General features: G+C 42.3%; 1 protein-coding gene across 1 annotated transcript in view; it reads right to left on the bottom strand.

The window, feature by feature from the left end:
- The window catches only part of CARD11 (caspase recruitment domain family member 11), a 1,037,045-nt gene that overhangs the window by 643,538 nt on the left and 380,016 nt on the right, over nucleotides 1–13,491 (bottom strand). The window contains exon 7 of the mRNA XM_063430219.1: nucleotides 7,001–7,126. Within this exon, the coding sequence (XP_063286289.1) occupies nucleotides 7,001–7,126 (126 nt within the window). The remainder of the gene's footprint in view (nucleotides 1–7,000; nucleotides 7,127–13,491) is intronic.

The following is a 13,491-nucleotide window of genomic DNA, read 5'->3' on the forward strand; positions in this document are numbered from 1 at the left end:
AAGGATTTATGATAAACAATGGAACGAGACAAGGATGCCCATTGGCTCCAATGCTGTATATTCTCACCATAGAACCATTGGCCGCATTGATCAGACAAACAAAAGAGATACAGGGAATTAACATTGCAGCTTCACAATATAAGATCTCTATATATGCTGATGATGTAATTCTCACATTATCCTCACCTAATACATCTATCCCAGCAGTAATTTTGTGTATTGATCAATTTAGCCTATTTTCAAACTATAAAATTAATATGTCAAAATCTCTTGTTCTGTATTATAACATCTTAGAATCGGATCTCAATATTTTAAAAGAGAAGTATAAATTTAAGTGGTTACCTGAATTTATTGAATATTTGGGAGTTAGATTGGGTTTTAATTGGAACAAAATTATTGAGATAAATTATCTACCTCTTCTTCAGGATATAAAAAATACATTATCTATATGGAAACCTTTATATATGTCATGGATGGGGAGAATAAGTGTTATTAAATATTATGTATTACCCAAACTTGAATACTTAATGAGATCAATCCCAATGAGGATACCAAAAAAAATACTGAAACCTTCCTGAAATTTGTCTGGGGATCTAAAAAGCCAAGAACATCACACCAAATGTTAAGCCGTAGACAAAATGAAGGAGGGGTATCTTTTCCTGATATAATAATGAGACACGATGCAATTATGATTATGCACTTAATTAATTCAAAGTTTAAAGACTCGGAACAAAAGTCTTGGGTAAATATAGAACGACTATCGAAAAATATAGATTCAATTGTTTTAATCTGGTTGGATAAAATAGCCTTTAAGAAATTAAAAGTACAAAATAATATCTTGATAGAACTATATAATTATATGAACTACCTAAAAAAAAAGATATAAAATTGAAAACAATATCTCAGTATCCGCCCCAATAGATGTATTGAAGGGATATGTAAGTGATATAAACTTGAGTAAATGGAAACAGGAAGGATATAAAGTCATGGGAGACTTTTTTATAGATAATAACATAAAGTCTTTTCAAGAAATATTTAAATTAAATATCCCTTTAAAATCTGAGTTTCTGGCTTACCAAAAAATAAGAAACATCCTGAAAAATAGGTGTATTGAAGAAGATCTCTTTGATAAAATTGTATCGATAAAGGGGAAAGATAAGTTAATCTCAAAAATAAATAAAATATTATATGACTATACTCCTAGGAATAAATTAAATAAAATCAGTAGCTTGGAACAAGAAATAAAAAAAGATTTCACTGAAGAAGATTGGGCAAAGGCCTTTAAATTAACAAAAAAAACAATACATAATATTATTATTCATGAGAATTATATTAAGATTCTACATCGGTGGTACATGATACCAGTAAAACTTTTTAAATTTCAAACAGGTTCAAGCGACATTTGTTGGCGATGTATTATGTTTACGGGTACACATTTACATATATGGTGGGATTGCCCAAAGCTTCAATTAGTGAAAAACAAATTGGAATTAGTAATAGGTAGAATCTATGGAATGAAAATTTGTTTAACCTCTTACTCATTTCTATTTCATTTAGATTTACCAGACAGCAATATCTATTCTCATAGACTGACGATACAGATTTTAATGGCATCAAAAATCTGTCTAGCTAGGAGATGGAAAACTAGCATAATCCCATCATGGTCGGAGATACAAGTACAGATAAATTTTCAAAAAATGATGGAAAAAGCAGTGTATGTCAATATGGGGAAAAAACAGGATTATTACAGAATATGGAATCCCTGGGAGACTGTTATGGACGTTTCTGAGGCGGCCTAGATGGCAGATCCCCTGCCCCCCCCCCCCCCCCCCCCGATAGCGCTCAAGAATGTACGAATTTAGTATGAATGGAAGTCTATTTGAGGTGGACTGCAGCTATGTCACCACATTTAAATATACATTTTAAAAAAGAATGAAATTATAAAATAATAGTTTTAACAAATGATGATAGGGTATCTGATATTAAGGCATATTATTATAAAAAATGTTATGAATCAAATACCATTTTCTGATGTTTACAAAAAAAAAAAAGATTTACAGATCTATCATCAGCTACTTTGCTTAAAAGGCACACTTTCACGCCCATAACAGAAGCCTTGAAAAACACTCACATTCCCTACCAATGAGGTTTCCCCACCAAATTGTTTGTGAAACGGAATGGAGTAGACAGACCCATCCATGACCTAACAGAAGGCAAAAGAATACTCCAAGAATGGCAAATTCCACTACCACCAGATGTCGTGAAACAAGCGACTACTACCATCACCACAGTATTGAAATCCCTAGCCAAAGACTGGTCCCAGACAGGCAAGCCCAGCGTAAATCGATGGACTCTGGAGTTTCCCCAACCTGAACGGCTTACTGAGCTGCAGTGATGACGAAGATATTGCACTGCTGTTGGGCCTCTAAACCCGATGTAATGTATTTGTTATGTCGTATTTTGTTGTGTCCTGCATTGGTTATCTAATATGCAAAAATTTCCCCCACTCCCTTATGGCTAATAAGCTGATACATTTTACAGTTAGCCGTGACCGGACGAGACACTGCTCGCACCTCACATGTTTCATATCTGTCGCCGAGTTTCTCGACTAAGTGAGGTTGGCATATTATCCTGATATGGGCCACCCCCAAGGCCCACATCTGGCCGTGATTATCCGTCACTATGAGCGGCTTCATGTCACCCAAAGTGACAAACGGAATACTGTACATAGTTTATCCCACCCTTACTACAATAAGTGTACCTGATATGTGCCTCTGGCCGAATCGGAATGAGACATTACCACTGGAGGTGGCTGAAAATAGTCAAGCATCAACCTACTGTCTGGTGGAATTCAGAGGGGCCATAAAACAATGTTTAGAAACCAGCATAAACTGTATCCCCTCTAATGACAATTAAAATACTATATTTGAATGCAAAATGGCTTAATTCTCCGAATAAGCGCAGACTAGCCATCAACGAAGCTAAAAAGAGTGGTGCCCTAGTGGCGTTTTTTCAGGAGACACACTTTACCTGGCAGGGCAGACCATGATTTCCATACATGTTATAAAGCTAAAAAATGCAGTGTCTCGATTCTGATAAGTAAAGACGTAGCATTCTCCCTGGTACGTAAGATTGGAGATAAAAAATGGCGCTATTTAATATTACAATGTCTCATCAATAATAATCCCTATACACTAATCAATGTATATAGTCCCAATGACAATCAACACGCATTTCTGGTTATGATATTAGCATTGGCTGAATTGTATAAATATGGGGAGGTAATCATTGGAGGTGACACAATTTTTTTAATTGACAGCAAAGCTGACTCCTCTGCTACAGCCGATGTCTCAGCAAACTCATTAAAACAAATAAAAGCCCTATCAACACAGATATGCACCACCCTAGCTTTCCACCATTTAGTAAATCCATGGCGCATTCAACACCTGACAGAAGTCGATTATACCTGCCACACAGCTGCACATAACAGTTACTCCCGTATAGACCGATTCCTAGTACCAGCCACTTACTTACCGAACATAGAAGAATCCACCATCGGGCTTATCTCATGGTCTGATCATGCTCCAATTATGTTGAGTATAAGGGAACCCTTCCCCAATAAAGGGACTGGCACGTGGAGACTAAATGATACACTCTTGACAGACCCTAACATTGTCACACAAATAACCACAGACCTCACTAACTACTTTAATGAAAACACCGTTGCAGATTCCTCCATTGACCAAATTTGGCTAGCTCACAAAGCATGCATTCGAGGAAGCTTCATAAAACATGCCAGCTGCGCTAAAAAACCAAGGGCCGCCGAATACGACTCACTGATTGCTGAAATAGCCTGATTCACACACACCAATAAAAAAGACCCAAATCCCACAACACACATGAAACTATTGCAGCTTCAAACCTCTTACAACGCCCCTTTACATTAGAAGAACTAACAAACACCATCTCTCATCTTCCGGCCCACAAGTCCCCAGGACCAGACGGTCTCTCCAATGCATATTACCAAACCTTCTCCTCTACCATTTCACCACATCTTCTAGGGGTCCTTAACCACAGCGCCGAGAAAGGCGTCCTTCCAGAAGAGATGTTGGTAGCGCACTTCTCAACCCTTCCTAAACCAGGTAAACCACCGACACAATGCAAGAACTTACAACCCATCTCTTTACTCAGTGGGGATGCAAAAATATATGCAAAACTCCTTAGCAATAGATTAGCACCGATCCTATATAAACTTATACACAACGATCAATCCAGATTCGTCAAAGGACGCCAGGGTTCTGATAATACCAGAAGGATCTTAAACATAGTATCCACACTAAATAAAAACGGAGGGCCTATTTCTTCTGCTGGACGCCGAAAAGGCCTTCGATCGACTAAACTGGACCTATATGATCGAAGTGTTAAAGAAATGTAATTTCCCTGAAAGTGTTCCCATGATAAGAAGTATCATGGCCCTCTATAGTGCCCCAGCGGCTAGAGTGTCACATGGGGGTTCTTGTCTCAACCATTCGCAATAACAAACGGAACCAGGAAGGGGTGCCCACTCTCACCCCTCTTGTATATTCTAGCCATTAGCACATAAGATCCGCACATAGCCTGACATCCACGGCATCCATATCCATGGCAGGTCATACAGCCTAGCGCCTTTTGCCGATGATATATTTGTTGCTATCTCTAATCCCCAACAATCTATACCCCACCTAATGAGGCTGCTGCGACAATTCGGAGAGGTATATCACTACCGACTAAACCAAGACAAAACCCAAGCCCTACCGATAGGTCTCCCCAAGCCATTAACAATTTCCCTACGCAACAAATTCCAATTTGACTGGAGATCAACATCCATCACATACCTAGGGGTAAAAATAGCTCCCTCAGCACCTTTGACAGTGAAACTAAATTATAACCCCCTTATATCATTATGTAAAACAGAAAGGAACAAATGGAAACATGTGATGCTTTCATGGATGGGGAAAATAAATGCTTATAAAATGATGATACTCCCCCGCATTTTATATATTATTAGAATGTTACCTCTAAAACCCCCCAAACAATACTGTAAAGCTTTACAGAAACTATGTGGCTCATTTATTTGGGAGGGGAAGAAACCCAGAGTATCATTAGCACTTCTACAAACCGCACCCAAACTTGGTGGCATGGGCCTTCCGAATTTCGGACAATATTATAAAGCAACGGCACTAGCAGCAGGGGTCCTCCTCCACTCTAAGCCCACTCTTATACAATGGACAGACATGGAAAAGGCACACTGCCCAGACCAATCACTTATTGATCATTTATGGACATCATAATCCCATAGGTAGGGATGTGGAACAAATGTTTCCTCACCATGGGCTACAAAGACACATACCACACCAAAGCACCTCTTTCAGCTCTTAGAGCGGTGTCAAAAGACAAACCTCTAGCAGACTGGCTCACAACAGGAATCACTCACATACATCAGCCGATGAGGGATAATGACATAATCCCCCTGCCCGAGCTACAGACTCAATGGCAATTACCGAATCTAGCGATTTTCTCCTACTTACAGTTAAAGAGTATCCTCGTAACACATGCATTACCCATCCCCACCACACAAGACCCCAAGTGGGTAACCCCGAAACTACTTATGAACAGATGCTGGTCCGCACCGACTAAACCAAAGGCATTAGCGCTGTGTTACAAAGCATGGCAAGAGACTATACCACCTACGCACCGAACACACAAGGCCCAATGGGAAGCAGACTGCGACAGGACATTAACAGATGATGACCGGCTCCATGCTCTGAACGGACTGTCTAAATGGACTCGGTGCTTCTCACACATACCGTTGCTACATGACCCCTCAGAGACTTCAACATGTATTTCTAAAACCATTGCTTATTTGCTGGAGATGTAACAAAGAAACAGGCACACTGCTGCATATCTGGTGGTCCTGTGAAGATATCCAACCTCTATGGACCCTAACACGTACCATTTTAGATACACTAGAAATCCCAGACTTCACATTAACCTCAACCATATGTCTATTGTTATTGTTACCTACACACCTCACCTTAGGTGAAAAACAGGTCACAGCGCTGGTGCTGATGGCTGCAAGAAGCCTACTGGCACAGAGGTGGAAGTCCCCTGAGTGCCCCTCCCTGACCCAAATACTTGACAAGCTGAATCAATTTTATACCTATGAAAAGATGTCGCTCACTTCAGCACAACACAAACTGAAATTTGATGCCTCATGGCGAGTGTGAGAAAGGGAATATAGAGAATGAATTATTAAAGATAAGTGAACCACTTAGTCCGTTGCCCCGGTAGTCCATGGCTCTCTCTATGGTGTCTCAGACCACCTTCTCCAACCCGATATAAACTCCAAATACCCAATCACCACATGGTACACTAATCAACCTCAACACCTATCGCAACCCCCCCCCCAGTTATCCCTAACTATTCCCAGTTATGACACCTTCCTTGAAACATAATTCCGAATCACAAAATTGGGGCTACAAGTTGCACCCCTGAAGCCGTACACATCTAACTTGTCCCAGCTCAGGTGGCTCTATACACACAGACTATTCATTTACCAATAACTGTAACTACCCTAAAGCTATAAGCGAGCGAACACTTTAACATAGCTGCACTATGAAAAGACAGGAGAAATGGAACCTGGTTCTAGTTAAGACACTGGTTTGAAAATCAATAATGCGTGACAGACAACATTTTTCCACGACCAGACAACTGGGATCATAATTAAATATTCTGTTCCAATGACACCCCAGTAAGATATCATGCATATTATCTATTGAAAGATGTGTTCGTATTGCTAATTGTTAGTAATTAAAATTCAAAAACTAGTAAACATAGCATCAATTTAAAATTACTTAATGTAAAATCCTGAAATGTGTCACCGGCTGTTAAACTACATATTATTGGACAATAATAGGCAATCATTTTTTTTGTTTTCATACACTCAATATATATTCAATACCTGGTCACGTTCCTTCTCGACTTCCTCTAATTGTACCATAACAGTGTTCATTCGATGCTTGTACATTTCACAGTCCTTTACCAGGGTAGAGCACTTTAACTCCAAGTCCTCTTTCTCCTCCAAGTACTGTAAATATAATTCATATAAAACCAGGTAAAAGTTATTAAATTTACTGGGAATTCTTGAAAGAATAATTATCTATAAATTCTATGTATAAAATAAGTGAATTCATACTTTTAAAATCTAACACACATTCTTTAAAGCAGGTTTCTAGGACATCCTCCACATCTAGATTTCGAAAGAAAAAAAAATGACACATTGTAATTCAGTTAGTGCACCATGGTGTATGGGCAAATGTTGTAATGGCACTAGTTCTACTTATCCCAAATTGCTCTTGTAGCTGTAGGAGTTTTCGAATTTCACATTGAATATAAGTGCCATTTTACTGACTCCTAACAAGCATTCATATACTGTTCCTTTTCTATTAGATTTTCTATTTCTGCAGTCCTTCAACAAATCCCTAAAACCACACTTCTCCACTTAACTTGTCAAACTTTACAACATTCCACTGCCATCTTCCATCTATTGTGCTTCCACCTCCCAAGCACCCCTCACATCCTCAGTTACATATAAATCACATGATTCCATCACTTGCCTTTGTGCATTAGTCCTTCATCCATTTAGATTGTAACCATGTCTGGGCGGGGCTCGCTTCAACTCTTCTTGCATGTTATACGTGTTTTGTTAGAATTATGTGTTTGTCTTGTTTACATATTGTACAGCACTACAGAATATGTTTGCGCTACATAAATAATTGTAATTGAATTTATAATTTAATCAACAAACTATGTGATATACTTTGTTGGACATGCCAACCCAGTACATTGGGACCAAAATATGTAAATATCTAATATAATGTAACAAATTTCACATTACCTAAGACAGTACTATATTTAGTCTGCCGAGTCATGAGACTTCAAAATGGTATCACTCTATAACATGTCTTTTTAGGTTTTCTAGAATGCTCCCTCTTGTGACCCATGGGGGCTAAAAGTCATCTTCCATGAAAAGATTGTATGGCTAATGGAGAAGATTTGGGGCTAACCTCCTTCTCACACATTATAGGAACAGAGAGTGTGGACTCTGATTTGGGACCCTGTACTCTTCTATTATGGACTGGTGCATGGCAACCATACAGGGTATCCACTGGCATTGCAGGGGTATAGTCACCAAAACAAAGAAAGATATCATGGCACTAGAAAAAGTGCAGAGACGAGCTACAAAATTGATAAAAGGAATGGAGCATTTTAGTTATGAAGAAAGGTTAAAAAATTTAAATCTCTTCAGTTTGGAAAAACGGCGCTTGAGAGGGGATATGATAACATTATACAAATATATTTGGGGCCAGTACAAACCTTTATCTGGAAATCTATTCATAAACAGGGCTATACATAGGACACTAGGTCACACACTTAGGCTTGAAGAAAGGAGATTTCATCTAAGGCAAAGAAAAGGTTTTTTTTACAGTAAGAGCAATAAGGATATGGAATTCATTGCCTGAAGAGGTGGTTTTGTCAGAGTCTATACAGATGTTTAAACTGCAATTTGATAAATACTTAAAAAAAACATAACATACAGGGATATAATTTCTAATTAGTGGGGTAATAGCTGCTTGATCCAAGGAGACATCTGACTGCTATTTTGGGGTCAAGAAGGAATTTTTTCCTAGTTTGTTGCAAAATTGGAAGCGCTTCAGACTGGGTTATTTGCCTTCTTTTGGATCAACAGCAAAAGCATTTGTGAGGAAGGCTGAACTTGATGGACGCAAGTCTCTTTTCAGCTATGTAACTATGTAACTATGTAACTACGTAAGTTACATCTAATTGAAAGTGAAACCATTGTTTTATGCAAGGTGTGTGAGTCACAGCTTTTGGAGGTGTGGCTAGGGCTGCATGGACAGAGACAAATAGGATTTAACTCCTAAATTGCAGATAATTGAGCAGTGAGACTGCAGGATCATGATCTATTCACTAAAACTGCTTTGTTAAGGGAAACAAAATAATGTGGGTGACTATAGTGTTCCTGTAAGTCAATTAAGCTGTTAAGTCTCTCTCTTCTGGCTCAATTCTCCAATAACAAAATATATTAATTTCCCATTCCAAACAGCTCTACTGTTGGGTAGCTCTATTATGATTTTAAGTACTGTGAGCCAGTTAATATTGTAGGTGATTATAGCTTACTTGGGTGGTATTGAATTTTATAACATGACAGGAGGCTTTATATTTGCTTCTCTCTTTACTAGAACTCCACAGCAGCACATTAACATAGAGAAAAACAACCAATCAGAAAAAAAGTACTGAAACCATAAAAGGCCACTCCCAACCAACTACTTCCTCTTTCTTTGATGCTCCACATCAAGCACAGGTCAGAGTACCACTGCTTCCTGTTTCATATGGGTGGCTGTGGGTCTTTATTTATATACTTTTTATTCTGTATTTTATGCTGTTCTGTTATAGTTCTGTTTTTTTTATTTTTTCCTTGTGTGTGCTTTGGCTGATCTATTCTGCTTCTTATTGGGGCTTGGGGGGTCTACTTCTTCCCTTCCCTCTTCCTGTCTCCAGCCTTATCGTTTACCCTCCCCTTCTCACTTTCATTCAGTTCAGTGTTTTCCCCTCGCGGTCGCCGGGGAGCGGTACTGTGAACCGTCTCTCGTTGTCCGACGGCCGGGGCCGTGGTACGACTCCGGCGGCCCCACGTGAACGCTCCCGCCCGCCGGCACTATTCCGATGAGCGGAAGCTGCCTCCGTTCCTCCCTCTCCCTATCGCAGTCTCGGATTTATCACGGCTCGCAGGCGGCGTGGGCGGAGGGGAGAGGGTGAGTGGCCACATGGGAGTTGCAGTTTCCGGCCTCTTGTCATTCACCCTCCAGCTTCCTCGTGTAAGTCGGGGGACTATATTTTGTATGTTTAGCATCATTAATTTCCTCCACTTCTTCCATGAGATTTATTAAAACGGTTTGAAAAGTAATTCTAATAATATATGAACAGTGCTCTTTCTGTTACTATATGTGTGTATACGAAATATATAATTTAAACACAGATACCAATAGCCTTTGGTGATGTTATATACCCAGTTTTTTTGGTATTTGTAGCTAAATTATCCTATTGGTTTGTTCACTAAACAGTGAGATGGAATGTCACTGTAGCTTGTCTTGTTGGGTGGTCTGTGATATTGGGACCCTGCAATTTCTGTATATATATTATATTGTCTGTTTTGATGCTTTGGTTTGTTTTTCTCTTACTGGTGCTATTATCACTACAGTATTCCTGTTTTTATCTCTGTGTTGCTGCTCCATATGTGGAGCACATGATATTATGTCATACTTGATGGTCTTAAAGCCCCATGCCCCCCCTATTTTGTCTAGGGTACCTATAGGGCGGTTGGTGGAGGACCCCTCTGAAGGATGCACATCCCACTACTAGTTAGGTCTTCACTGGCCTGCCAGTCTATTCCACCAATTACTGTGGATTATATGACTCTTCAATTCCTGCATGCCTACAGGACTACCCTCAAGCACTGCTGCCTGCACACCCTGGTTGGCCTGCTTTGGCTGTTCCGCACTGAGTGGCCTGCTTTGTCTGTGCCCCTTGATTGGCCTGCTTTGTCTGTGCCCCCTTGATTTAGCCTGCGCTTTCTGTGCCATTGTCTCTAAATGCCAAGCCCAATTACTACATACTCACACTTGTTCCTGGTATGCGCTGGCCGACTTGCCTCTGCCACTATAGGGGGTGCTCGTTGCCTACGGTTACCTCTCTATGGAACCCTCTACACAGGAACACAATTTGCAGGCAATGATTGTGGCGGTGGCTGCCTCCAAGAAAAAGGCTTTGGCCCCTCAAATGGCAGACGACTTGGCTGATTCAGACTCTCCTAGAAGAGAGCAGGCAAGTGTGCAGAAGTGCTACTGGAAGGGTGAAGGCCCTGAACCACGCTGCCGGAAGGGTAAAGCTCCAGCGAAGCATCTGGGCCTGATGCTGTCGGCCTCGCCGGTCAGATCCCGCCGCCTATATGGCGCACGGGAGGAGGTCTCTGTACCCCTCCCACCCCATGTGGCACCATGAGACGGAGTACACATCCGCTCCGGCCATGACGACAAGCGTAGTAGATGAGGACGTCTTCCTGGATGCCTCCGGCGAGCCCCTGTAGCAGGTCAGCACCTAGGTCTTCGGAATGGTCTCTACCCAAACACCTTGCACGATTCGTGCGCTGTGGGGTCCGCAGGTCGCTGGAGTGAGAAGTACGCAGGAAACTTCGGGTGGAATACCCAGGCCGGTGCTCCCGGACAAGGTAACCATGACCCTGGAGTTCAGAACTTGGTCGCCACGTACAGGACATGCACAAGATGGAACCTTAAGACAGGGGTCAAGTGCAACTTCCGTCTGGGGCAGGACAAACTGCTGGACATACTTGCGGCCAAGGCCTTTTCAGAGGGTGCCGCCCTAGACCCGGCTTCCTTACGGGACTGGGCCCTGCGCTGCTTTGCCTGCTGGGCAATAGGAAGTGTTACGGTTGCCCCAGGCTAGCTGAGAGTTGGACCATAGACGGGATGCTCCTAGCGCTCACCAAGGACCATCAGCACCGCACCTTAAGCACTGCAGACCCCACAAACCGTTGCAGCTTGGTTGGGGTCTCGCCGTCTCCTACCCACCCTGGACCTACGACAAAGCTCCAGGCTCCAAAAGGTGAAGCTCTCTTCCTTCAGAGAGCGAAGCAGGAACAGGAACAAGCTCTTACAAGAGCTTAGTGAAGCTAAGGGAGTATGAAAAGCATAGCAATCCCTGTAGTTATTATAGCTGTCCCCCCCAAACACGAGTTGAGGCTGCGAGTTGAGGGTCAAGTAGAACTGAAGGTTTGATGGTACAGCTGCTTGTTTTATACAGTATTTCCCCACAAGGTTACCGCCCATGTGGACCTCGTGGGGCACAGGACATGACACAGGACATGAAATGCACAATCCAATAAAAACAGTTTACATTTGAACACTCCCAGTTACTGTACACAAATCCCCCCCCCCCCCCCGCCTGTGATATGATTAACAAAGACAATGGAAGTCTTATTTTTGCCCCACCGTGCAAATGGTCCCATGCCCAAAACAGTTCTATACACTCGACGACAAAATACTGCTGGGCAATTTAAGATGGCCGCCGCCACATGTTTGAATCTGTTCCAGTTAAAAGTCCAAGGGGCAGAAACAGTACTTTGAACATGGGTTATCACAGTGTCCATAGTCCCAGGGTAGGAGACTGGCACGCAGGCCCCTCCGAAAACTCATGGCAAATTCCCTTAAAAGGGGAGTTTGTCACAGGAAGGTTGCTCTCTGCACAGAACGCAGAAATGCAGTCCTTCTTTGCATGGATAACAAATAGTATGTATTAGAGTCGGAGGAATTGGTCCCCCTGTCTTCTCTTCGGAGAACCCATTATAAAGGAGCTTCATAAGCATGTGACTCTGTTCACCTCGATGGACAAAGCCCAGATTTCCATGAAGAGGGTCTTTCGCCTGTGAATCATCCTTCTTTCCATCCTACCATTCCCGGTCCTTCTATTCACAAAGATGGGACAGAGGTGAAGGTGAGAGCACCTCCTGCCATTTCTCCTTCCCTCTGTTGCATGCGGGCAGGCTGTTTCACAGCAGGGACAAGTAGGAGGAGGTGTCCTTAGACGTGTGGGTACTTCAGACTGCTCGAGGATATGTCATGGATAGTTAATTCCCTCCTTAAGGGTGCTACAATCCCTGATATACACTGAGATTCGAGCCCTGTTCGACAAGGGCGTGGTCCAGTGGACTCCGGACACGCAAAACTTCTTCAGCTCAATTTTTCTGGTAAAGAAAAAGTCTGGGGATTTCTGTCCGATGTTCAACCTGAGAAGCTTAAACGCCGTTGTGGTATACCGTTTCAAGATGGAGGACACCCATCGCCTATGGGACCTCCTCCGGCCGGGAGATTGGTTTGCAGGACTGGATCTGTAGGACGCCTACCTCTCTGTCCCAGTGGACAATGAGTGCCGAAGATTCCGCCATTTCCTCGGGAAGGACGAACCTTGCCAGTACACCTGTTTTCCTTTCGGCCTACGTGTGGTGGGTCTCCTCTCTGCATCGATCCAGGTGATCTACCCGGGCCCAATCCATTACAGGGCCATGCGGAAGCTGAAGGCTTGTTTTCTACGCAAGAGACCATCCTATGCCCAAGTGGTTTCCCTCACTACGGACGTGAAGACCGAACTGCACTGTTGGCTCCTTCTCATGTTGGCCTGTACGGCAAGGCGATCTTTGGTCTGACTCCGGATTTTGTGCTAGACTCAGAAGCGAGTCTTGGGGTTGGGGAGCCACCTGCATGACCAGTTCCACGGGGGGGACCATGGTCAGAGATGGAGTCAGAGTTTCCAATTGCTCCGTCCTCCTCCGGATGGACAATGCCTCGGAAGAGCAAT

The sequence above is a fragment of the Pelobates fuscus genome, chromosome 8 (genome assembly GCF_036172605.1).
Source record: "Pelobates fuscus isolate aPelFus1 chromosome 8, aPelFus1.pri, whole genome shotgun sequence".
Classification (NCBI taxonomy): domain Eukaryota; kingdom Metazoa; phylum Chordata; class Amphibia; order Anura; family Pelobatidae; genus Pelobates; species Pelobates fuscus.